General features: G+C 37.2%; 1 protein-coding gene across 3 annotated transcripts in view; it reads right to left on the bottom strand.

Moving 5' to 3' along the window:
* ATRNL1 (attractin like 1) overlaps positions 1-25,266 on the bottom strand; it is a 464,000-nt gene that overhangs the window by 289,314 nt on the left and 149,420 nt on the right. For 2 of the 3 annotated variants that reach the window (XM_059661523.1, XM_059661521.1), the window contains exons 22-25: positions 21,941-22,035; positions 14,570-14,648; positions 12,790-12,813; positions 12,054-12,211 (exon numbers count right to left, since the gene is read on the bottom strand). In XM_059661523.1, coding sequence (XP_059517506.1) covers positions 12,054-12,211; positions 12,790-12,813; positions 14,570-14,648; positions 21,941-22,035 — 356 coding nt within the window. The remainder of the gene's footprint in view (positions 1-12,053; positions 12,212-12,789; positions 12,814-14,569; positions 14,649-21,940; positions 22,036-25,266) is intronic. The other variant, XM_059661522.1, reaches the window with a different exon arrangement.

The raw sequence follows: 25,266 nt of genomic DNA, 5'->3' as shown, positions 1-25,266 counted from the left end.
AAAACTTAAAATTATTACTATTCATTATTTTACCTTGATTCACTATGAAGAATTTATACAAACTTTAATTTTATTTTGGTTTCAATGGGTTTTACTTTAAGAATTTTAATGTCTCTATTGATTCATATTGTTTACTATATTCTTGCAGTTAACCTCCTAGGAAATGACTCAAATAAAATAAATCATGCATCCATATTTAAAATTGGCTCTTTAGAGATTATGACATTATGTGAAGGTACAGCTTTGGTCTGTTAATTTTTTAAATGAGTATTAAATATTTTTAAAGTTGAGAGGATTGCTTAATTTGTAGTATAACTTTCATGGATACCATTTTAATTTTGGATTTCAAGCAAGTGCATCATATGGGAAATCTGAGATGAATGCAATTTAAATTAAAGATTTTCTCTCTTGAAATGTTGCCATTTCTTAGATGTAGTGACATAAATACTCAAATATTTCATATTTGGAAAGATCATAACATTTGCAATATACTCACAATTACAGGCTAATAATATCTTCATTGAGGTATAATATAAACACAATTAAATTCCATTTTAATACATAGTTTATTGAATTTTGGCAACTTTTACAGTTACTTAATTAAAACCACATGGTGGATGTCCTTTGCCTCTGCAATGGAGCCCCTCCATAGACCCTAAAGCATCTATCTCCTTTCTATCACGATAGTCCTTATTTTTTTATACAATTTCATATAAAGGAATCATAGGGTATGTAACATTTAATGTTTGATTTCTTTCATTTAGCATAGTCTTTTATTTTGTCTCTTTAAATATATTTTTATTGATATCAACAAGGAAGGGAGAAGGAGAGAGAGAGAGAGAGAGAGAGAGAGAGAGAGAAAGAAAGAAACATCAATGATAAGAGAGAATCATGGATTGGCTGCCTCCTGCACGCCCGCAACTGGGGATTGAGCCTACAACCCGGGCATGTGCCCTGAGCTGGAAGCAAATCGTGACCTCCTGGTTCATAGGTCTACACTCAATCACTGAGCAACACAGGCTGGGCCACTGAACATAGTATTTTAAAGATTTGTCCATGTCACTACTTTGTATAAATATTTCATTTATTTTCATTGTTGAGTAGTTTCACATAGAATGTATAGAGCATAATTTGCTTATTCGTGCTCCAATTGATATATTTATGAATTGTTTCCAGTTGGGGAGTTTCAAGAGTAATAGAATTATAAATGTTTGTGATTAAGACTTTTTCTGCAGTCTGTTTTCATTTCTCTTGTGTAAAAAAACAACTAGGAGTGGAGCTATCGGTCATATGGTAAATGTGGGATACATTTTATAAAATAAACAATATTGTTTTCAAAGTCACTGTGCCATTTTACATTGTCACTAATGATGTATGTGATTTCCAGTTATTCCAAATCCTCTCCAGTACATGGCATTTTCATTCTGTTTATCATTAGCCACTGCGGTAGATATGTAGTGGTATCTCATTTTTATATATATGACACATACGTGAAAGCACGCAATATTTATTGCTACATTATTCTTTAAGAACTCCAAATTTCCTACAATATGCAAAGGAGTTTCAGAACCTGGTTAAAAATATTTTAGTATTAAAAATGATAATGAATATATAGAAATAAGCGTGTTTGCTCGATGTTATATAAAAATCATTAGAAGTTTATGCAATCAAAGTTTATAATGATGTCAAATATCTATCCGGTTATATGAATACTGAACAAGAATTCCTTAATTTTTGTTATAGAGTTCAATTGGATTTAGAAGGGAAATTCATGACTTAAAAACTTGCTACTGGGAGAACTTCTTTAGTACTTAGATTCATTTTACAAATGGAAAGACTGAATAGATGCGTTATAAGTCATTTTCTTAGAAACCCATTTTACAGATAAGTCATCTTATCTAATTCCCACAATGTTATTGCTTATAATAAATGACATTAGTAATTTATTATAGTAATAATATTATAGTAGTAATTATTGTAGTAGTAATAATAATAACAATGAGTTAACAAACCTTTCTGTTAAGGGCCTGTAAATATTCTGTAAATACTTTCAGCTTTGTCAGCAATATGGTCTCTGTTTTTATTACTCATCTCTGACATTATAGTGTAAACTTGATATGATATACCTTCCTTCGCTTAATCTCTAGAACATTTGTTACCTATCCTAACCAATCTTATATTTGAACTGCAATGCTAATAACTTTAAAACAGAATGACTGCATAGAGCTTAAGTACTTTGCATTCTACAGTAATGCTGTGCATTAACACTTATACATCACTATTTAAATTAAATTAGTTTGTATCGAAATTACTGTTTCTGAGTAACTGGGATTTGGTAACTCACTATTAGGTCAATTTGAAAGCTGATCACAATTTAGGTTTGATTTATTTTTAAATATATTTTATTGGTTTTTTATAGGGAGGAAGGGAGAGGGATAGAGAGTTAGAAACATCGATGAGAGAGAAACATCGATCAGCTGCCTCCTGCACACCTCCTACTGGGGATGTGCTGGCAACCAAGGTACATGCCCTTGACTGGAATTGAACCCGGGACCCTTCAGTCCGCAGGCCGACGCTCTATCCACTGAGCCATACAGGTCAGGGCTAGGTTTGATTTTTTAAATCAGAATAATGCTAGGAATCATTCTTCAAATTGCAATTTTGACTTCTGTATTATACAGGTGATATCCCCATACTAATAGTGTGCCGGGAGCCGGTCCATCCTTGCTGTTTCAAGGGACCTGGCATATATGGCATACTTTTCTTAATATGTTTGCTCACCTTCTTGGCGCTGTGTTTTAACCAAAGTCACCTCTCCGAGAAAGGTTGAATCCCCAGGTAGGGATTTTCCCCTGAAGTTAGGGAGGGAATAAAACCCCTCAACTAAGTGCCAGGCGGGTAATTAATCCCTTTAACTACGAACAATCATGCTTAAACTACATAATCTTTTCTCCCTGGAATGGAGATAAGAAACGCCCTAACCTTTGTAATAGAGATTGATAGGATTGAATCAACTGGTATAAATACAGTTGTAACAAGACAGAAAGACACAGAACTCAGGAGACAGAATTCAGAAGACAGATCCTAGACAGAACTCAGAACTTCAGACAGAATTCAGAAGATAGAACCTATGCGGGACCTGGAGATGGAAGAGCTTCGCTGGAGAGAACATGGCAAGGGATCCTGGACTGAACCTGACTACAGAAATTGGCAAGAGAACTGACTAGAACCTGGTGACTGAACCTGACTGGAGTACCTGGACAGAACCTGACTGGAGAGCCTGGACAGAACCTGGCTGGAGAACCTAGCGAGGGAACATGGCTACAGAACCTCGCTGGAGATCCGAAGCAGAACCTCTCTGGAGATCCAGACCAGAACTTGGCTGGAGATCCGGGTTAGAGATCCTGGCTAGGTTGCTGATCAACTGAACGCTGTCTCCGTGACATTCCTTCTTCGCCGACTCCGTCCACACCTTTGGGGACCCCTGGACCCGCTGGGGTTGGACCCCGGCAATAGTGGTTTAATTTAATACAGAACAAAGTAGAAAAAGAACAGAATCCTAATGCTGCTGATGTCTGCAAATTTTCATCACAAGTGTGTTGGCAATCTACACTAATAAAAGAGAAAAATGGTAATTGGCGTATGAGCTACCCTTTTCATTGGCTAATCAGGGCTATATGCAAATTAACTGCCAACTAAGATTGGCAGTTAACTGCCAACTAAGATTGGCAGTTAACTGCCAACAAGATGGCAGTTAATTTGCATATGTAGGCACAATGCAGGGAGGTGAAAGGGAAAGCAGGAAGAATCCCCCTGCCACTGACAGTGATCGGAAACCCAGGGGGGAGCTAAAAGCTGGGGGGGCAGGGCAAAGGTGGCCCTGGGGCCGCCTTTGCCCTGCCCCCCAGCCATGATAGGAGAATCAGGTGCCTTTTCCACCCTGGCCAGTGATAGCAGGAAGTAGGGGTGGAGCCAGCGATGGGAGCTGGGCACGGTCGAAGCTGGCAGTCCCAGGAGCTAGGGGTCCCTTGCCTGGGCCTAAAGCGAAGCCCACGATTGTGGGGCCGCTGCAGCTGCGGGTCCCCGCTGCCCGGGCCGGACGCCTCAGCCAGAGGTGTCCTGCAGGGGCAGGGGCGGAGCCCGCGCGATCGCAGCGCCCCCCGCTGCCACTGCAGGTCCCCGCTGCCTGGGCCGGACGCCTAGGCCAGAGGCGTCAGGCCTGGGCAAGGGGCCGATCCTGCGATCGGAGGGTGATGGGGGTCAACGCCTGAGGGCTCCCAGTATGTGAGAGGGGGAAGGCTGGGCTGAGGGACACTCCTTCCCCACACACACCCAGTGCACGAATTTCGTGCACCGGGCCCCTAGTTTGAACATAAATGATGAGCCATTTGAGCACAAAATAAGGTGGTTAGCTACTAGATAAGTAGGTATTGAAGTAAGAGGAAGTTTTATCTTATGCATATTGTTTGAAACATAAGAGTTACAATACAAATGTGCCGGTAAAGATATCCCTGTGTAATTTTCCCCCAAAATTCACCAAATTGTTGTAAGTTTGAGTATTTTATATGTTAAAACATACTTTTTTCTTTGAAGCTTCAATTATTTTGTAGTCTTTATTGTTGAGAGTATAACAGATATCGCCTCCCTTTCCTCCCATTCCACCCCTCCACCCAGTTCGTGCCCCATCCCAGGCCTTTTTTTTAATCATGAAAACTAGGTTGGCATAATTTTGAGAAGCAGTATTTGATACTGCTAATAAATTTTATCAATTACTTAACTACTATAGTAATTACACTAACCAGGAAATATAAATGTGAGGTGAATATAAGATAACTTCAGAAACATTAATCTCTGATGAAAAGTCTTTGTGACTTTGAAAAACCCATCTTGTCTAGAATTCCCGCTCAGGCATCATGTCCCTTTGCTGAACTCCTGTTCATCCTTCAAAATCTTGCTTCCATAGAACTTTCTCCAAGAAGCTTTCTTACTTCACTATCACCTCAGTAAGAGTCACAGCGCTGGATATATCACCAAGCACCTCCAATTCTTAAATACCATTCACACGCATCTCCCCCAAAGTGAACGGCTCAGAACATTTTATGAAGGAAACAAAACCAAAGTACATCCCTGAACTCTATAGAAGAAACACTAAATTAGGATGCAATAAAACTGGCTAAAGTAGAACGGGGTCAACATGTGAAACAGAAACTAGAGACAGAGACAGAAGAATTACACTAACAATTCAGTAATTATTTGTATAACTCAGTATAAGGACTATAAAGGGATGACATTTTAGGTAATCTGATCAGAAGAAGGGGTGCTGAGATCTTAAAGTTGCAAAAGACATCTTTTCTCGCTCTGATTTCTAAGTCTGGAATGTCCCTTGTTTTACTTTAAGCTCATTTAAAGTTGAATTTCTTTATCTACACAGGAAAAACTGCTGACAGTACATTTCGTGAGCTATGTGAGGACAAAGGCTACTTTGTATACTGTTTTATCCTCTAGATCTAGAAAAATGACCTGTGTATGATTGAAACTTTACGTCTGCTTGAAAGTGTAGCCAAAAATTTATATAAATGTTCAATTTCTAACATTTCTGCAAGAAGCACTAGTTTAGATTAGCATTTGACTGATGACATACAGAAGATACCATTACTATAATTTTTCATTTTGCTCATTATTTGTAGAAATTTACAAAGACCTATTATCATGCTAGAATGTTTCATCTCAACAGTAACATTAGACTGAAATTGGATCAAGACAAATGAAATACTTTTCTACTTTCTCATATATCAGCAAAAACTTCTCCTTATTTATGTGATACTTTTTAAATTGATCTCTTCAGTCTCAAGTATACAGAGAAACACTACAAACAAAGGTGCTCAAAAGAATAGTGATGGGAAATTTTCAGTATGAAAATACTACTGATATTAATTGAAGTAAAATCCTTGTGTAATGTTTTCTTGCAAAAAGGATATGACACATAGATTTTTTACGTAAACAAATAACCAAGTATTTAAATATTCACACATTTTATGCTACAGCATATTTTAAAAAGAATTAATTTACAAGTTGAAAGGCTGTACACACAAAGGTCTCTCCCTGTGCGACTCTACTAAAGGAAACATTAAAATAAATTAAGTAAAAATAAATTAAGGTCATAAAATTTAAATGTTAATTTTTATCACAAACAATGTTCTGACTTGTTGGAAACTCACTGAAAACTTTGGGGGGAGAAACAGTGATATTTATTCTTGAACAGAGTATTCTTGGTTTCTCAATGGTGTGATGGAAATTTTTCAGTCGGAATTAAGTTTTTTTACTGTTTTATTTCAGCCACTTTTTAAGATAACTGCTTCCACATAGTGTAGTTCCTAAATATTTATGAACAGTTTCAACTATGGATTGTAAGATTTCACGTAAGTTGCAGCTCGTTGGAATCTGTAATAGAATGTCATTATGAAATCTAAAATATATAGAACTATGTCTGCAACCTAACTACCATTTATCTGAAAAGTGCCTGGAAACATAAATCTAAGCTACTAAATAAAACAATTTGGAAGTAAACATAAAACCACATTTACAGTAACTGTCCCTTCAACTGGTGAACTAGCTTATAGCTACCATGTTTGTTCTATTTACTATTTAGACTCAAAATTACATAAGATTTCTATCTCTTCACAAAATGGAGTACCAGTGAATGGATTTATCTTCATATTTAAACAACTAGTAAGTAAGACAAAGTATCTGAAACACTCGTTTTCATTCACTGGAAATCAAGCAGTACAGGACAATCATTCCTGAGTGGAAACCAAGGAGGTGAGCCTTTAAATGCCTCAGGTCATTGTGGTGTCTGTTTTGTTTTTTTAATATATTTTTTATTGATTTCAAAGAGGAAGGGAGAGGGAGGGAGAGACAGAAACATCAATGATGAGAGAGAATCATCAATTGGCTGCCTCCTGCATGCTCCCCACTGGGGATCGAGCCTGCAACCCAGGCATGTGCCCTGACCAGGAATAGACCGTGACCTCCTGGTTCATAGGTCAACCCTCAACCTCTGAACCATGCCGGCATGGTGATCACTGTGATTTTTTTAAAAATATATTTTATTGATTTTTTACAGAGAGGAAGGGAGAGGGATAGAGAGAAACATCGATGAGAGAGAAGCATAGATCGATCAGCTGCCTTCTGCAGCCCCACCCCTACTGGGGATGTGCCTGCAACCAAAGTACATGCCCTTGACCGGAATCTAACCTGGGATGCTTCAGTCCCCAGGCTGACGCTCTATCCAGTGAGCCAAACTGGCTAGGGCATCACTGTGATTTTGAGGCTGCATCAAAAGGACAGTAAGCCCAGGTGCATTTCAGGAACTTCCCAATATGAAGAGATGAAGCTGAGAATGTGGTGGGCTAGGCAGCTAACATTTAGGGGTGGTCTACTGGAGATGAGAGAACTCCCCAGAGTGCTCCAGAGCTTTGCTAAGGCTCCCTTGAGCCTTCAGGTGAATACTACTTACTGGTGAAGGAACTGTCCAAGGCTGGGGAAAGAATAATCTGAAAGGAGGAGAGAGAAAAATTCTCAAAATGCACATGAAGCTGGGAACAGTTTATGATCCCACCAGTCTGAGTGCGAAATCTTGTAATTCAAGTGTCACAGAGTAGAGCACCAAGAAGGCAGTGCCTAGGAGTGAAGTGATCACCCCTAGACTAAATGCTGTTTTGTTCCTCCATAACAAAGCATAGAAATAAGCCTTGAAAAGTTCAAAATTTTTGCAAGTAAATTCCCATAATCAAGCTAAAACATCAATATTGGTGAATATCTAGCACCCAAAATGGTTAAATTCAGAATGTTGGGTATCCAATCAAAATATGAACCATAAGGAGGAGCAAAATTAAATAGAAAGAAACACAAAACTACACAAATGACAGAATTTATAGATAAGGACGTTAAGAGTTATGGTAATTGTAATCTATATGTTTAAGAAGGCAGAAAAACGATGAAGCATATTAAGTAGAAATGTGGAAGACATTTTCAAAAAAAAACTAGTCAAAACTCTAAAGATAAAAAATATAATGCTTGAGTTGAAAAATACACTGCATGGGATTAATATCAGATTAAACACTATAAAAGAAAAGCTTAATGAACTTGAAGATATATAAAAAGTATGCAAAATGAAACCCAGAAAAAGTCATGAATCCTATATAATAAGAGAGGAATATGCTAATTATCCATTACACCCTGAAGCGTAACAACCAAGTGCATCAAGACCAGATCACGGATCAGCAGGGGGGTGGGCCAGGGAGGTACAAGACGGGGGTGGAGAGCTACAGGAGGGGGCCGGGCAGCAAGCTATGAAGGGGGGAGGGGAAAAGGAGGTGAGGGGGCTACAGGAGGGCGCAACAGTGGGCGGATAGCTACAGGAGGGTGGCAGCGACCTACTAGCTACAAGAGGGCGGGGAAAGCTACAGGAAAGGGCAGGGCAACAAGCTACTAGGGGTTGCAGGGTGAGCTACAGGAGGGTGGGGCAGCAGGTGGAGAGCTACAGGAGGGCTGCAGCGACCTACTGGTGCACGGATTCGTGCGCAAGGCTACTAGTTAAAAAATAAGAATAGAGCATTAGTAAGCCAAGGAACAATTTCAAGCAGTCTAATATACATACAGTTGGAATTTCTAAAAAGAAGAGAGGAGTAGGGTAAAATTTTGAGACATAATAGCCACAAGTTTTCCAAATTTGCTTGAAATTACAATTTTATGAATTTATGAAGTTCAATAAAACCCACACCAAAGAAAAAACATAAAGAAAACCACACCTACACACATCATAACCATACTGGCCAAAACCAATAATAAAGAGAACAAAACTTTTTATGCAGAAAGAGGAAAAAGACCCATTACATTAAAAAGCTACAATTTAGAATTATTTAATCCCCATGAAAGTGCAATAAAGTCATTTTCAGAAATATAGGCTGATATAAGTCATTGCCAGCAGATCTGCACTAACTTGTTAAAAGATGTCCATTAGGCAGTAGAAAATGATACTTGATAGAAATCTAGATTTACAAGAAGAGTAACTATGTAGGTAAAATAGAAGATGATTTCTTATGTGTCATATCTTTCAGTAAAATTGACTATATCAAAAATAGTAAGTGTAGTATGAATTTTATATTGATACTATATGAAGCAGTAAAATTAACAATGGCACAAAACCAGAAGGAAGAAAATGAAAGTATACTGGTTTAAGGTAACTATTCAAGAAATGAGTAGCATAATATTACTTGGAGGTAGACAATGAGAAATTTAAGACGTCTATGATAAACCATAAAATAACCACTAAAATAATTTAAGAAAATTTATAGAAAAATAATATCGATTCTACCATAATTATTTCAGAAAAATAGAGGAAGGACTATTGCCCAATTCATTTGATAAGGCCAGCAGTACCATAACACCAAATAAAACAAGATTACAACAGAAAAGTACAGACTAATATTCCTCAATAACCTGGGTATAAAAGTTCGTAACAAAAATATAACAAATCAAATCCAATAATACATAAAAGAAATAAGACAAAATAATGAAGTGGAACTTACACCTGAATAGCAAGGTTAGCTAAACATTCAAAATCAATCAATGTAATTCAATTATATTATAAATAAATCTCCACTGAAATTTTACTATTTTATGTTTAATAATTGAAAGTGTATTATAGTCCTATAAACAAACACAAGCACTCATATACCTTACTTAGTAAAACATATTCCTCATGACTAAGATAATCATTTTAATGAAAAAATAGAAATAGAGCTCTACCTTTCTTGACCATCATAGTTATTTTCCACATTTTATTTTTCTGAGAGAGTGGAATATTTCAACTTTATTACACAAATTTTAGTTTGGCATCCAAAACATATTGCTAGCATGTTCTCAAAAGAAACTCCAATTTAGAAAGTTAATTTCTAATCATTAAATATTCATAAGCATGCTAAAGTAACTATGTAATGTGCTTAAAAATAAAGTACAATTAGATAACCAAGAAATAAAGGGCATGAAACAATTAAAAACACAACAATTGCATCTGTTTTCTTTACTATTTAGTAAGTTCTACAGATGGACCCTTTTGTTGCCTTCAATCATCCTTCCTATACTAATAAAAGAGAAAAATGGTAATTGGCGTATGACCGATACCTTTTTCATTGGCTAATCAGTGAGATATGCAAATTAACTGCCAACTAAGATGGTAGTTAACCACCAAAAAAGATGGAGGCTAATTTGCATATTGCAGGCAGGATGGTACAGCACCATCAGAGAGCGGGTAGGGGGCGTGAGTGCCAGCGGTCACCCGGGACCTGATCCGGCCGGCAAACCGGACGCGAGCCGGCGGGGCGACTGCGGCGTGAGTGCTGGTGGTCGCCCGGGACCCGATCACGCGGGCCTGCGGGGCGGCTGCAGCGGTCACCCGGGACCCGATCCGGCCGGCAGACTTGGACACGAGCCAGCGGGGCAGCTGCGGCGTCCGCCTGCACTCAAGCCGCCAACCCGCAAGAGCGGGTTGGGGGCGTGAGTGCCAGTAGTCGCCCAGGACCCGATCCGGCCGGCAAACCCAGACGCGAGCTGGAGGGGCGGCTGCGGCGGTTGCCCGGGACCCGATCACGCGGTGCCGGCGGGGTGGCTGCAGCGTCCGCCCGCACTCACGCCGCCAACCCGCAAGAGCGGGTAGGGGGCGTGAGTGCCAGCGGTCGCCCGGGACCCAATCTGGCCGGCAAACCCGGACACGAGCCGGCGGGGCGGCTGCGGCGTCTGCCTGCACTCACGCCCTCAACCTGGGAGAGCAGGTTGGGGGCGTGACTGCCGGTGGTCACCCAGGACCCGATCACGCGGGCCGGCAGGGCGACTCGCCCCCAACCAGCTCTCCCGCCCAGCAGGGGACCCTCATTTCCCCCTATCACTGGTTCTGCCCCCAGCCCAGGCCTGACGCCTCTGTCAGAGGCGTCAGGCCTGGGCTGGGGTCAACGCCTGAGGGCTCCCAGTATGTGAGAGGGGGCAGGCTGGGCTGAGGGACACTCCCCCCCCCCCCCCCCCCACACACACACACACACACCCAGTGCACGAATTTCGTGCACCGGGCCCCCAGTAATAATATGAGAAAGATTTTTCCCAGAAACATGATTTTTAAAAATTACTCGGTCCTCTCACAAAACACAAATTAATATAAATAAAACAAGCAAACATTTGTAGTCACAAATCATAAGTTGTCATTTATTAATATAAAAGAAGAAGGAATAATCTGTAAATTTTTAAAAGATTTTGAAACAGACCTAGTGCAGGACTTGGCACATATGAGCTATTCAATAAATTAATTTGAATTCAATCAAGTCAAACAATCAGTCATAAAATAATGAATAAATGAACAAATCCCAACATTACAAAGTATAGACTTACTTTACTCTCATAAAAGCATAAATTAAGAACTCAAACCATGAACATTTCAAGATAAAGCATCCTAAATATTTCCTAGCAATAAATCTAAAGCTGTTAGCAGTCTATTGCTGAACACAATAAAAATGAACCATACAACACATAAATAGCAGAGATAAAGATATCAACAATAAGAGGCAGTGGGTCTGAGAGAACTAACTGTTAAGTTCTGCTAATGCTTAAGTTTTAGTGAAGATTTAAATTATGTTCAGTGTATAATAAAGCAAAAATGAGGCTACTAAACACAGCAAATAATTTCAAGTGGTATTGTAAGAAAAGAATGTTTATTTAAACCTCAGAGTATACAATTAATCAGAAAACCTGAAGAATCTCATTATTTCAAGTTTGATGTTTTTTTAGAATATAATTTTATTAAAAATTAGTACATTCTTTGATTGAGTCAAAATTATTTTATGGACTTTTTATAGAGATATTAATCACAAACATTTGTGTAGCCTTTTTCTTATATTGTTCAAAACATAGAAATCGATCTATATCATCACCTTGAAAGAAACCACATTCTTTTTCTAATGAAAATACTCAATAGTCACTAGACTGAATACTATTTTAACACTTACCTGTATTTTAATAGGCCAGGAAAAGTTGCTGACGTACACATAGAATGTAATGTTAGGGTTGCTTCTAAAGTTAAATTTTTCATAGGAAAAACTATCTCTGTATTCCTTTACATTAGTCTTGGAAACTATAGGGGTCTCCTCCCCAGATATTGTTCCAGCTAAAATGTAAATAACAATAAAAAATTTAAATAATTCATATTAGAAAAAGATCTTTATAAACTTAAAAATATATTATACTTTTTATAACTATACTTATAAGTACATATTTATCAAAATAAACTCATGCTTACAATCTAGAGTGACAAAAGAAAAACAATAATATTTGCATAAATATAACAAAACAGATTTAGTATAAAGTTATTTTCAAAAATCATACCACTGATTAGGTGTTATGCACTAGGCACTTGTCTCAAGTAGAGCTACTGAAAGGGAAGTCCCTCTTTGGAACTCAGGTACATATGGCTCCAGACACTGAGTTCTTTCTACTTACTACTCCACAGAAAATTTCAAAATAAATCAGGCCATATTTCAGAAGTCTCAATTAAATTAAAAAATGAGGGGAAATCAATTTATTTGTTTTACTACAAACTGAAACATCACTAATTTGAGTAAATTGGAAGAAGGCTATAATTTAAAATATGAGCTAAATGCTCAATCAGTTAAACAAATATTCGGTATTCAATAAATATTTACTAAAACTAATCAAATGAAATAAAGCATTTTTTTTAATCCTCACCTGAGGATATGTTTTTCATTGATTCTAGAGAGAGAGAGAGGAGGGGAGAGAAAGAGAGAGAGAAAAAGAAAGAAACATCGATGTGAGAGAGATACACAAGAAGTATCGATTGGTTGCCTCCCATAAGCAACCTGTCAAGGATGCAACCCACAATCTGGGTATGAGCCCTGACCAGGTATCAGACTCATGACCCTTCTGTGCACAGGATAACACTCTAACTAACTGAGCCACACAGGCCACGGATAAAATAAAGCATTTCCAACAATCTTATCAAGCCCTCGACTTAACTAAAAGTAAGAATAATTACAATTAGTATGCTGAACACCTGAATATTTCTTACTTATCATTATGCCAAATTGTCTTGGACGCTTTTAAAAATGTAGCATTTTCACACCCGGGCAGGTGTGGCTCAGTTGGTTGGGCATCTTCCCATGCACGGAAAGGTTGCTGGTTCCAGGTCAGGGCACATGCCCAGGCTTTGGGCTCGATCACTGGTGGGGCGGTTAAAGGAGACAGCCAATTGATATTTGCTCTCACATTGATGTTTCTCTCTCTCCCTTTCCCTTCCACTCTCTAAAAAAAAAAAAAATAATAATTAAAAAATAATAATAATAATTAAAAAATCTTTTTTTAAAAATGTGCATTTTCTTGAGCTCCATCTTCCAACCTGATAAATAAAAATTTCTGACATTTGGTTCTGGAAATCTGAAAGTGACAAGTAATTTATTGCACAATAAAATCAGCGTTCTATAGTGACTAGAGAGTTCTATATATTTATTTTTTTATTGACAAAATTAACACTCATGTAGAGCTAGTTTACTGTACAGAGGTAAAGTTCAAATTAACAGTACAAGTTGTAAATTATTAATTAATGAAACTCATGGTGTCAAGATTTTATTATATGTTTGCACTAATGTAACAAAATGTCTATATGTTTGCCTGAATTTCTCATTTGTTACACATGTATTATAGATTCTGGAATTCCAAAGATCTAATCACTCTTGAATTCTATGTTTCCATGATCTTACATATTAAAATAGCATAATGACCTAATTTTCAGAAATCAAATATGCAATATTTTCTTTTAAAAGAAGTTTCCAATACTTTTATACAACAGTATATCTTTGATATAGAAAATAAAATGCAATACAATTTCTTAAGATATAAATATATTAAAAATTTAGCATACTTTCTCATTATCCAACATCTAGATTTGTACTTAGTTATATTTTTTACAAGTCAGCAATTTAATTAGAAAGCTTGTGCTGGAAGACATATTACATACAGGTTTTGTTTTTAACCCTTTCTCAGCACCAAGGCTGACAAGGATTAGGGGGATAGTTTTCTAAATTTGAAAGTAACAGATAAGTTGTTAATTCATCAGCATTCACAGAAGAATTTCATTATTTTATAACATAAGGTTAATAATTAAATTTATAGTTTCAATGGTGAATCAAATCATTGATATCTCAGTCTCTTTAGTTATTAAAACAGTAATATACCTTAATTAAAATCATAGCAATTCATGACAGTGCCATTTAAAAAAATTAAGTTATGTACAGTACTTGTTCCCTATCTAATTTGAATTGAATAAGGGGGAATGTTAGCAAGTAATATTTATTATTAATGCTACTTATTATTTTTACTTGAAACAGCACAGTGATTGGGCATAGAGTATTATTTTAATTTCAATTATTTAAATTAATAGTAAAAGGTCATGTTAGAAGACCTTCCACACAGAAACAGATGTGAAAGATACATGGCAACAAAATTCTCTTACCTGTTGAACCAACTGACCATGTAATGTTGAGATTAAAGTTGTTTGAGGCATTAATCGAAATATCCAAGTTTTTGTTAGACTACCAAAAAAGAAAATATTAAGGTTAAAAAAATCAAATTATAGTAGCTAGATATGTTCAATGTTTAATTATGTCTATTCTATTGTTTTCAAATTCTATACATTATGACAATATTCAACTGAGTAAGTGTAGATGCCAATTACAACTCTTTAGGTGATAGAGTCAAAGGTAGGTTGAAGGTTCCCATTTTTCTTCTCTACTAAAATCAGGCCGTCTATATGTAAGCCAGAGGCTGCTATCATTCAATATTTGTACTTTAACTTTCTTTGCTTCTCTGTAGTTAATATTTAAATGATACAGGATTAATTAGCCCAAAACTTTTACAGCAATATGATATTATTTTGTTGAAAGGCTTCTTGATAGGTGTATATTCTGTTATTATACACACTTTAACTAGTTAAAAATACTTAAACTAGGTAAATGAAAAGTTTCAGGTAAAAGTGATTAACCACAGTGGACAAAAAAAAAGGAGATCACATCATTTTAAAGCTCTGTACAGAAGAACACTGAAGAATTTGTCAGTCAACCTGTTTTCTTCCTGTCACTCACTAGTGGAATATAGACCCTTTCCGTTTAATTTCAAGGAAACAAATGCCTAAAAGATTCATTTAAATGTTATTTGTTATCTTACTCCAAGAGATGAGGAACAGAAAATACATATGATTATAACTATCTAGTTCTGCATAAATGCAGAGGATGATAGTGGTACTGCATAAGTTTAGCTTCAGATATTGTGTGTTGTGCTGTGTTATAAATATACAAAGACCTATACGAAAAGCTATACTGCTGCCTTAGCCGGTTTGGCTCAGTTGATAGAACATAGGCCTGCAGACTGAAAGGTCCCGGGTTTGAGTCCGGTCAAGGACACTTGTCCCGATTGCCAGCTCAATCCCCAGTGTGGGGCGTGCAGAAGGCAGATAATCAATGATTCTCTCTCATCACTGATAATTTTATCTCTCCCTCTCCCTTCCTCTCTGCAATCAATAAAAAAATATATTATAAAAAGAAAAGCTGTACTGTTACATGAGACCTGGCTACTAGAAAAAACATAAATAACTTCCTTAGTATGACTACTTTTTTCTAAATTGGATAAAGCCGGTAAGCCAATAGAAAATATATCTCCAATTTCCTGAGCAAATCCTAGAGAAACAAGTATGTAAGCAAGTTAAGCTCCCCATATGTGATGTAACAGCTATAAGGGGAAACTGACTGAAATTCGTAGCCCTTTCTTGATGGATAAAAGTAGAAAGAAGAAGCAATAAAAGGCAAAGGCTGCTGGATGATGTGTGACAGTCATCCCATTTAAAAGATATACTAAGATCCAATTTTATTTTTTACCTCAAAATAACATTTACTCTTAATGAGTGCCATAAGATAGAGGGATAGCTGGGCCTCTACAAAGAACTATTATTAATGTTCCGTAACTATCAGTGGACATTCTCTTCATAGTTTCCAAGAAGAAAATAGATATTCAAAAAGAATGGTCATCTCCAAAAAGCATGTAAAAGTAAATGTAATGAATGAGGTTGAATGACTGCCATACAGATTTTCCGGGGGAGTGCTCATGAATGCTGTAGAGATAGCATCTGAGAATTCAAATAAATCTAAGAAAAATAGAGCCTGGGAGTTTAAATAGATATAGTATTTCAGAAGGATACTGCATTATCCACCAGTCATACTAAAAAATGGCTGTGAATGTAAGAAGGAAGTTAACTCATTAAGTTCTATTGATAAGCTGTTAAGATACCTCCCACAACATGTACAACAAAACTGTCCAACTTCTTGAAACCTTTCTATTTCCTTGATAATATGAGTGAAAACAGTTGACTGGTTCAAGAGAATGCCACTACTTATGACTCTAGTAATAAATGCAAAATGCTTTATGTCAGGATGCAGATAGGGCTGATCAACACATTATGTTGTTCAGCTGTGATAAGGAACATCCATTCCAACATAATGTTATATTAACAAAAACCCATAAATGAAAAGAAGAAAAATATCTGATACTAATTTTATAGATTTAGGTCACCATAATTAACTGACCAGTCCTAAAAACCAAGTACTGCTTCTATTCATTAAATCATGTTCATGAAGCAATGAAATGAATTAATGAATAGTAATGTTATCAAATCAGATGATCTTGGGTTTAAATCTTAGCTCTTTAACATACATATAGATTTACGTAGGAAAAGCTACTTGTCCTTCCTGAAAATCAGTTTTCTTATCTCCAAAATGGAGATAGGACGACCTCCCTGAAGAGTTTCTTATAAACTCCAAATAAGAGAAGTTCTAAAAAAAAAAACAGCCTGGTTTCAGACCATAAGCTGATAATGGCAGTATTGTTGATATTCTCAGGGCTGATGACATAGATGTCTTCTTTTCTTCTCTTTCTTCATCTTCACCAAGGGACTCAGAAAAGGGGCATACTTGCCAACATCTGAGAAGGAGTTGTTGTTTTTTATTACAATGAAGTATTTCAAATATAGTTGCTTTTTTGTTGTTGTTAATCCTCACCCGAGGATATTTTTTCATTGATTTTTAGAGAGAGTGGAAGGGAGAGGGAGAAAGAAAGTAAAACAGTGTTGGTTATATGTGGATAAGACAGGGAAGATCATGTCACATAGGAAACTACTCCAGAAATTGTTGACATAAAAGCACTGGTTATATACGTGATGCATAGTTTCCTCAAAAAATTAAAAATGGAACTTCTATTTTACCCAGTAATCCCACTTCTATGAATATATATCCCAAGAAAAAAGAAACACCCATCAGAAAGGATATATGCACCCCTAGGTTCATAGCAGCACAGTTTACAATAGCTGAGATTTGGAAACAGCTTAAGTGCCCATCAGCTGATGAGTGGATTAGAAAACTGTGGTACATCTACACAATAAAATACTACGCTGCTATTAAAAAAAAAAAAAAGAGAGAGAGAGGAGGAATTCTTACCATTTGCAATAGCCTGGATGGAACTGGAGAACATTATGCTAAGCAAAATAAGCCAGTCCGAGAAAGATAAATATCACATGATCTCACTCATTTGTGGAATATAATGAACAACATAAACTGATGAACAAAAACAGAACCAGAGACAAATGGTAGGGGAGGGGGGCCTTTAGAGAGCAACCAAAGGACTCATATGTATGCATATGAGCATAACCAATGGATACAGATAATAGGGGGGTAAGGGCACGTGCTGGGGAGTGGGGGCAGCTGGGGAGAGGTCAATGAGGGAAAAAGGAGACTTATGTAATACTTTAAACAATCAAGAATTTAAAAAGAAAAAAGAAGTGATGCATAGTGGGTTAAAAATAAACCTATTGTCTAAATGTAAAAAATGCATAAATAATTAAGGTATATATTTTTATTGTTGATTTTTGAAGGATAAGTAGGAAGCCCTGATTATTCACATTAATTTCAGAAATTGTCCCAAGTTGGATAACTCTTTAACTCTAGATGATAATTATAAATTATATATAATAATTTTATAAGCATCCTGTGTGGCACCTTTCATGATAGTTCAGCATCCTTTCAAATAACATGTGTCTAGGCTATTGGCTTCGATGGGACAAGACAGTAGAAGGTAAAACTGAAAGCTGGGCCATTTGGAAGCACTCAAGAATTGCTGGAAACTGCAGGAGGAGAGCATAGTCAAGAGAGAAGTAAACTAGAATGACAGCTAATTTGGACCTCTGTGTATGACACTATGCATAATACTGAAGAGGATTATCATTCATGTCTACATTTTCAGCTGGATGCCCCACTTACATTAAAACTTATTAAATATATTTTTATTGATCTCAGAGAGGAAGGGAGAGGGAGAGATAGAAACATCCACAATGAGAGAGAATCATTGATAGGCTGCCTCCTGCAGGCCCCCCCAACTGGGTGTCAAGCCCACAATGCGGGCATGTGCCCCAACCGGGAATAGAACCAGGACCTCCTGGCTCATAGGTCGATGCTCAACCACTGAGCCACACCAGCTGGAGCAACATTACATTTTTTATATTCCCAAAGATCTCTACAAGTTTGGAATTACTATTAAGTATTTAAGAAGTCAATGGTAAAGAATGAAATTCTCATACATGCTGAAACATGGATCAACTTTGGAAACATTATGCTAAGTGAAATAAGTCAGACACAAAAAGACAAATATTGTATGATTACACATATAGCTAGAATACACAAATTCATAGAGACAGAAAGTGAAATAAAGGTTACCAAGGGCTGGAGGGAGGGAGGAATGTTGAGTTATTGCTTAATGGATAAAGAGATTATGTTTGAAATGATGAAAAATGTTGGTGATGGAAAGTGGTGATGTTTGCACAACATTGTAAATGAACTTAATGCCACCACGTTTTACACTTAAAAATGGCTGGGAGGATAAATTTTACTTTATGCATATATTGCCACAACAGAAAAGAAGTCCATGGTGATTATAACAATATAAAAACTTTCTTATCAGACTGATAAATATAGTATATGACATATTATTAATGTCTTTAAAAGAACACAGTGAAGAAAGGGTTACACTTGGAAAAATCATTTTCAAAAATCCTTATTTAAAAGTCAAAACTTTAAATATATTCTGAAAAATATAGGCATTCCTTAAAATCTAAAGAATAAAGAGTCACATAAAATGAACTGTTGTAATTTTTTGGAAGGAGAGATCCTATTTCACTAGAAAAGAAAAATTTAAGAAGTTATATTATTTGCTGACAAGTCCTATAAGCTATCTTAAAGGAAAAAAGCTAGCAAATGACAGGAAGTATTTTGAGGTTTCACCAATTTAAAAAAATCTTTGAAAAACTATTAGAACACAAGATATGGATTTAATCAGATGGATAAATATGTAATAAGAATACACATGAGACAGAGGGTAACATCGGCAAGATGGCAGGATAAGAAGTCCAGGCCCTCATCCCCACAAAAACACCCATTGAGTAATGATATGTGGACCAAAATACCTTTGCAAGAGGACCAAAAGCCAGTTAAGAAGTTGCAGTAACAAAGATGAATACAAACCAAGAATTGCCACATTATAATGGGTAAGGGGAGCAATTTCACTTTACCCACATAAGTCCCTCCCCCAGGCCAGCACAGCTCACCCTCCGAGCCATCACCTCAGCCTATAAATTCCCCATCAGGGGAAAAAAGAGAATGCAGCATACATCAACATCCTTGGCCTTTCATGGCACAACCCAAAGGACCTGTTTCTGCCTCCCTTCAGCCAGAGCTTTGAGAAAACAAGCACAGTGTGGGTGGCTCAGTGCAGCCGACATTATGCAGTAAGACTGGGAGAAGGTGCACAACCCTGAGACTTCTCCCCAAGAGGGAGGGAGAGGAAGGGAGCATGCATCCATTATCCTAGATTTTCTGTGGACTGCCAAAGGGAAAAGGGTGTGCAGCTCATTATGGCCAATGGGGCTCTGTGAGACTGAGAGAAGGCACATGACCCAGAAACTTCTCCCTGAGGAAGAAGGGAGGGGAATGCAATATGCCACCAACATCCTGGCCATTCAGGACACAACCATAGGGAAAGGAGGGAGTAGTTTACTGAGGTCAGCGTGGCTCTGCAAGACTAAAGGAAGGGTCACAACCCTGAGATTTCCCCCATCACTGATGCAGTAAGTTGGTTAAAAAAGCTAGCATCCCATTATGCTAAGTGAGATAAGTCAGACAGAGTAAGACAAATACTGTATGATCTTAACTTATATGTGAAATCTTTAAAAAGCCACAATCCTATATAATAAAAGCCTAATATGCTAAGTGTCCGGTCGACTGGTTGCTGCTTAACCAATCAAAGCGTAATATGCTAATGATATGATAAGGCCACTCAACCACTCACTATGATGTGCACTGACCACCAGGGGGCAGACAGTTGACTGGTCAACCAGTTACTATGATGTGCATTGACCACCAGGGGCAGATGCTCCGACTGGTAGGTTAGCTGGCTGCTGGGGTCCAGCCGATCGGGACTGAGTGAGAAGGGCCAGACATGCCAGGAGCCCTTCCGTGGTCTCTCCCTGGTTGGCCAACCTTCCACGTCCCTCCCCAGCCCCAATCGTGCACAGGTGGGGTCCCTCGACCTGGACTGTGCCCTTTCTTAATCCGGGACCCTCAGGGGATGTCGGAGAGCCACTTTCAGCCCGATCCGGCAGGCCAGGCCGAGGGACCCCACTGATGCATGAATTCATGCACTGGGCCTCTAGTCAAAAATAAAAGAGAGAGTAGAATGGTGGTTTCCAGGTGCTATGAGGTGGTGGAACTGGAGGGATGTTTAATGGTATAAACTTCCAACCAGTAGACAAATAAATCCTAGAGATCTAATGCACAACACAGTGATCATAGACAACAATACTGTATTATAAACTCCTAAACTGCTGAGAGGCTAGCTCTTAATTATCCCTACCATAAAGAAGAAATGATAATTACGTGACACCATAGAGGTATTAGCTATTGCAAAGGTCATAATCAAACTGCAATATATAAATGTATCAAATCAACATGTTGTCCAATTTAAGCTTACACAATGTAATATGTCAATTATATTTCAATGAAAATGATTAAGAATAAAACCAGCCAGCATTCCCATATCTCAGATAACCCGGCAGATTTAGAAAAAAAAGACATTGAAAATCTACTACTACTTAAGTGTACAAAACTAAAAAATATATATTTGATGTAGCATATTTTGAATATAAAGGTTATATTTTCAAATAAGATTACTCCCAGTTTGAGAGCAAATTATAAACACAAATACTACCGTAAGCCCCCCCAAAATTATAGTATAATTTAAATTGTAGAACTCTTTGCAATATCTGAAATATCTATCTCACAAGTTCTCTAAATCACAAGGAAACCGAAGTTTTTATTTTTATTTTTTTGTTAATCCTCACCTGAGGAAATTTTTCCATTGCTTTTTAGGGAGAGTGGAGGAGAAAGGTAAAGACAGAGAAACATCCATATGAGAGAAACACATGGATTGGCTGCCTCCTACATGAGCCCCGATCAGGGCCCGGGTCTGGGAGGAACCTGCAACCAGGGTATGTTCCCTTGACTGGAATCAAACCCAAGACCCATTGGTCTGCAGGTCGATGCTCTGTCCACTGAGCCAAACCAGCAAGAGCCTAAGTTTCATTAAAAGAAAAATTCAACAGGATTAATCTTTCTAAAAAAAAAACCCCAAAGTGTGATTGTTCTAAACAGTAAAACTGCAATCAACAAAGACAAAAAACCTGTATCCCTTCCTATAAACGTAATGTTTTATAAAAGCTAAGTTGTCTTCTCACCTGTTCTGGGTTTGCTATGAAGTTGATGGCAGTGTGGTGGCGGTCGTCCTCCTGCAATAAGCTGAAGGTAAACTGATAGTCGATCAGAAGACTGTCTGTGGGGAAAAGAAGTGCTTGATAAACAAGGTGAAAGCATATTACATATCAGTACTGAAAATGACTATCATTAATTGTTAGTGGCCCATGTAAGATTAGCAAATTCTAAATCATTGTCATTAAGCAACAAAAAGCAAACTATAGATATGGAAGAAATCGTAATTCCTTAAAAATCCCATTTATTATTTCTATTGTCATAAAAATTCTCCAAAACTGTAGGCATTTTAAAAACTACATAAAAGTAAGAATATTAAAAACATTTTGGTGCATGTTATTCCAGTTAAAATTTTGTAAATATAATGATAGACAAACATTTTGCTATCTTACTTTAATAAAAATCAAAATTCCTTGAAAACATGAATTTTAACAGCTAACTAAAAGTACATCACATGCTGTAATGAGTTTACTTATTCTTTTATTATTGTGGTAATTTTAGCGATTGTAAAATGACTCTGTGGTAGACATTATTCTACAGAAATGGCTCTCATTAGCAACTGATAAAAAAGAATACAGGGGTACACAATTTTAATTTTGTCCATGGCTAATGCTGAAACCAAAGTCAAATAGTTGAATGTTATATGTCATGTGTAGTTTCACATGTTACGCAAGGGTGAAGCATTACTCATAGTGTAACTCCGAACTCTATAAAAAGGTATTTCAAATTATTTTAAATAGAGATGACTTCTATTTTTGGATCCATACCTTTCATGTCGTGCCCAATTAAAATAAAATGTAGAGGTAAAGTCAAGGGCCAGTGTTGTTCTAGGCACTGGAGATACAATAATAAAAGACAAAAATTTCTGTCCTCGTGCAACTTATATTCTATTGGATGGACATCAAAAAGTAATTAAATAACTTAAGTATGTAACTGATAATGATAAATGTTTTGGATGATAACAAATCAGTGAAAAGGACAGAAATCGTTGTCAGGGTGGGAGTATGTTTGCAATTTAGAGAGGGAACATTTGAAAATCAAAGATCATAAGAGAATAAACCGAGGAGTTTAGTAGAGAAACTATAACCAGGCAGAGGAAACAAGTACGGAAACCTCAAAGAAAGATCAAGCCTTAACTAGGGTTCTTTTCAAGAGGCTGTGGCAAGAGAATAGGCAAGAGGTGACGGAGGCGAGGATGATAGCAGTGAAGGTCATGAGAAGAGGTCAGACACAAGGAATGCATTTGGAAGGTACAACAAACAGGATTAGCTGAATAAATAAATGGATGGGGCATTTGAAAGATAAAATTGTTTTTGTTTTTTTGTTTTTTTTTACCCAAGACCAAGCATAACATCAGCATTTGCTGAGATGGGTAAGGAACCTGGGTTTTATCTGTTGGGAATTGGGGAATAAACAGGAGCATAGTTTTTAGTTATTGAAAATGTAAGTGACATGTTGAATAGAGTTCAAGAGCATGTTTACTGGATAGCAAGTTGGAGATTATCAGCATTTTGGATGGGATTTAAGGCTCTGGAGCTGAGGAATCACCAGGTATAGAGAACAGGGATGAGTCCTGAGACATCCACTGCGAACTAATCAAACCCTCAGAAGGAGCTCACGGAGGAGACTGAGAGGGCAAACTATAAGACAGGAAGAACGCCAGTGTTTAGTGGCATGGCGGCAAGCAAATACAATGCTGCAAATAGAGAGCAGTGATCAGCAGTGAACTGCCGTGGACAGGGGCTCAGAAGTAGGGCTGCAATACTGGATAGAGATATCTACGCAGAATGAAGGAAAAACACCACTAAGAAACACTTTGAAACTAATTACAAGACTAGGTCTGCATAATTATCCTTAAGGTTTTCAAGCTTGAAAGTGAACATTAACAAGTCAGGAGTAGCTGCCCGTCAGAAGGTCAGGTCTGGGTGACTTGGGACACCTGCGCATCCCTGGGCAAAGCTGCAGTGCCCAGGCCTCTGGACACTCCTCTGCCGTTTGGGGCGATACCCCTCGGGCACAGGTATGTCCCACCAAATTCTTGGTGAGGCTTCATACTTGATTTCTCTATTCCTATTTGGGGAAGCTGGAAGGACAAGAAGAGCACAATGTATATTATGTACGGCAATGAGCAATCCTAATGTCAGTGGGGCTAAAACAAAATAAGCCTGGCCAAGAGCAAAATCAGTAGGAGTATTACTCATTTCAAGTGACTAATAAGAATACCATTCGGTGAATTTGAATTATTAATTGAGGAAAGTTCAGGCTTCTACACAAAATGCCTCCTTTTAAAGCTGCTTGGAAATAAAGTCTTCCAGAAGCCAACTGCGCAATTTTTCACTTAAACAGGAGATGATCTATTTCTCCCCTCAAATGAAATATCCTGCTCATATATTTTTAAGGGTATTACAAATGAATAATTAATTACCTGGCACTTAAAACATGTACCATATTGCTTGCATTTACTCTGTACTTCTGAGCTAAATAGGGTACAGAACATAAAACATTAAAATTTAAAAAATGTCAAGTTTATAGAAATAAACATTTTGAGAATAAGTGTTTGTACTGCTTTAATGAGCCACTTTACTATTATGGTTTAAAAAGGAAATTTGAGTATAAGTCAACTCAAATAATCTGTTGTATTATCGATAAACACAGAGAAATGAAAAACTAGCAGAAGAAGTAAGAGTGACCAAGAGAGGTGAGCATCTTGTTTTTAAATTGGAAGAAATAGCATGTTTTTAATACTGATTAACATAAATAAGAATTGAGGCCCTGACTGGGAAGCTGCGTTGGTTAAGAGTGTCATCCCATGCACTGAAAAAAAAAAATATCTCATTTATCAAAAATAGAAAAATAGCCCTAACCGGTTTGGCTCAGTGGATAGAGCGTCGGCCTGCAGACTCAAGGGTCCCAGGTTCGATTCCAGTCAAGGCATGTACCTTGGTTGCGGGCACATACCCAGTAGGGGGTGTGCAGGAGGCAGCTGATTGATGTTTCTCTCTCATCGATGTTTCTCTCTGCCCCTCTCCATTCCTCTCTGTAAAAAAAATCAATAAAATATATTTTTTTAAAAATAAAAAAATAGAAAAATAAAATCCAATAAATAATGGGCTTATAAATAATATATTTTAGTTCAAGACATAAAAATTAAGTAAATCAATAATAATGAAAGGGTGTAAGGGACATAAATGGATATTTTGTTTTTATACAAATATGAACTAGGGTAGATACTATGAGTAACAGAGGTGATCTCTGTATATAAAGCAGTAATTAAATTCCGTGCTCTTAAAAAGGT

The sequence above is a fragment of the Myotis daubentonii genome, chromosome 13, assembly GCF_963259705.1.
Source record: "Myotis daubentonii chromosome 13, mMyoDau2.1, whole genome shotgun sequence".
NCBI lineage: Eukaryota > Metazoa > Chordata > Mammalia > Chiroptera > Vespertilionidae > Myotis > Myotis daubentonii.
Note: the sequence above shows the minus strand (reverse complement) of the source record. Positions and strands in the feature narration are given on the sequence as shown.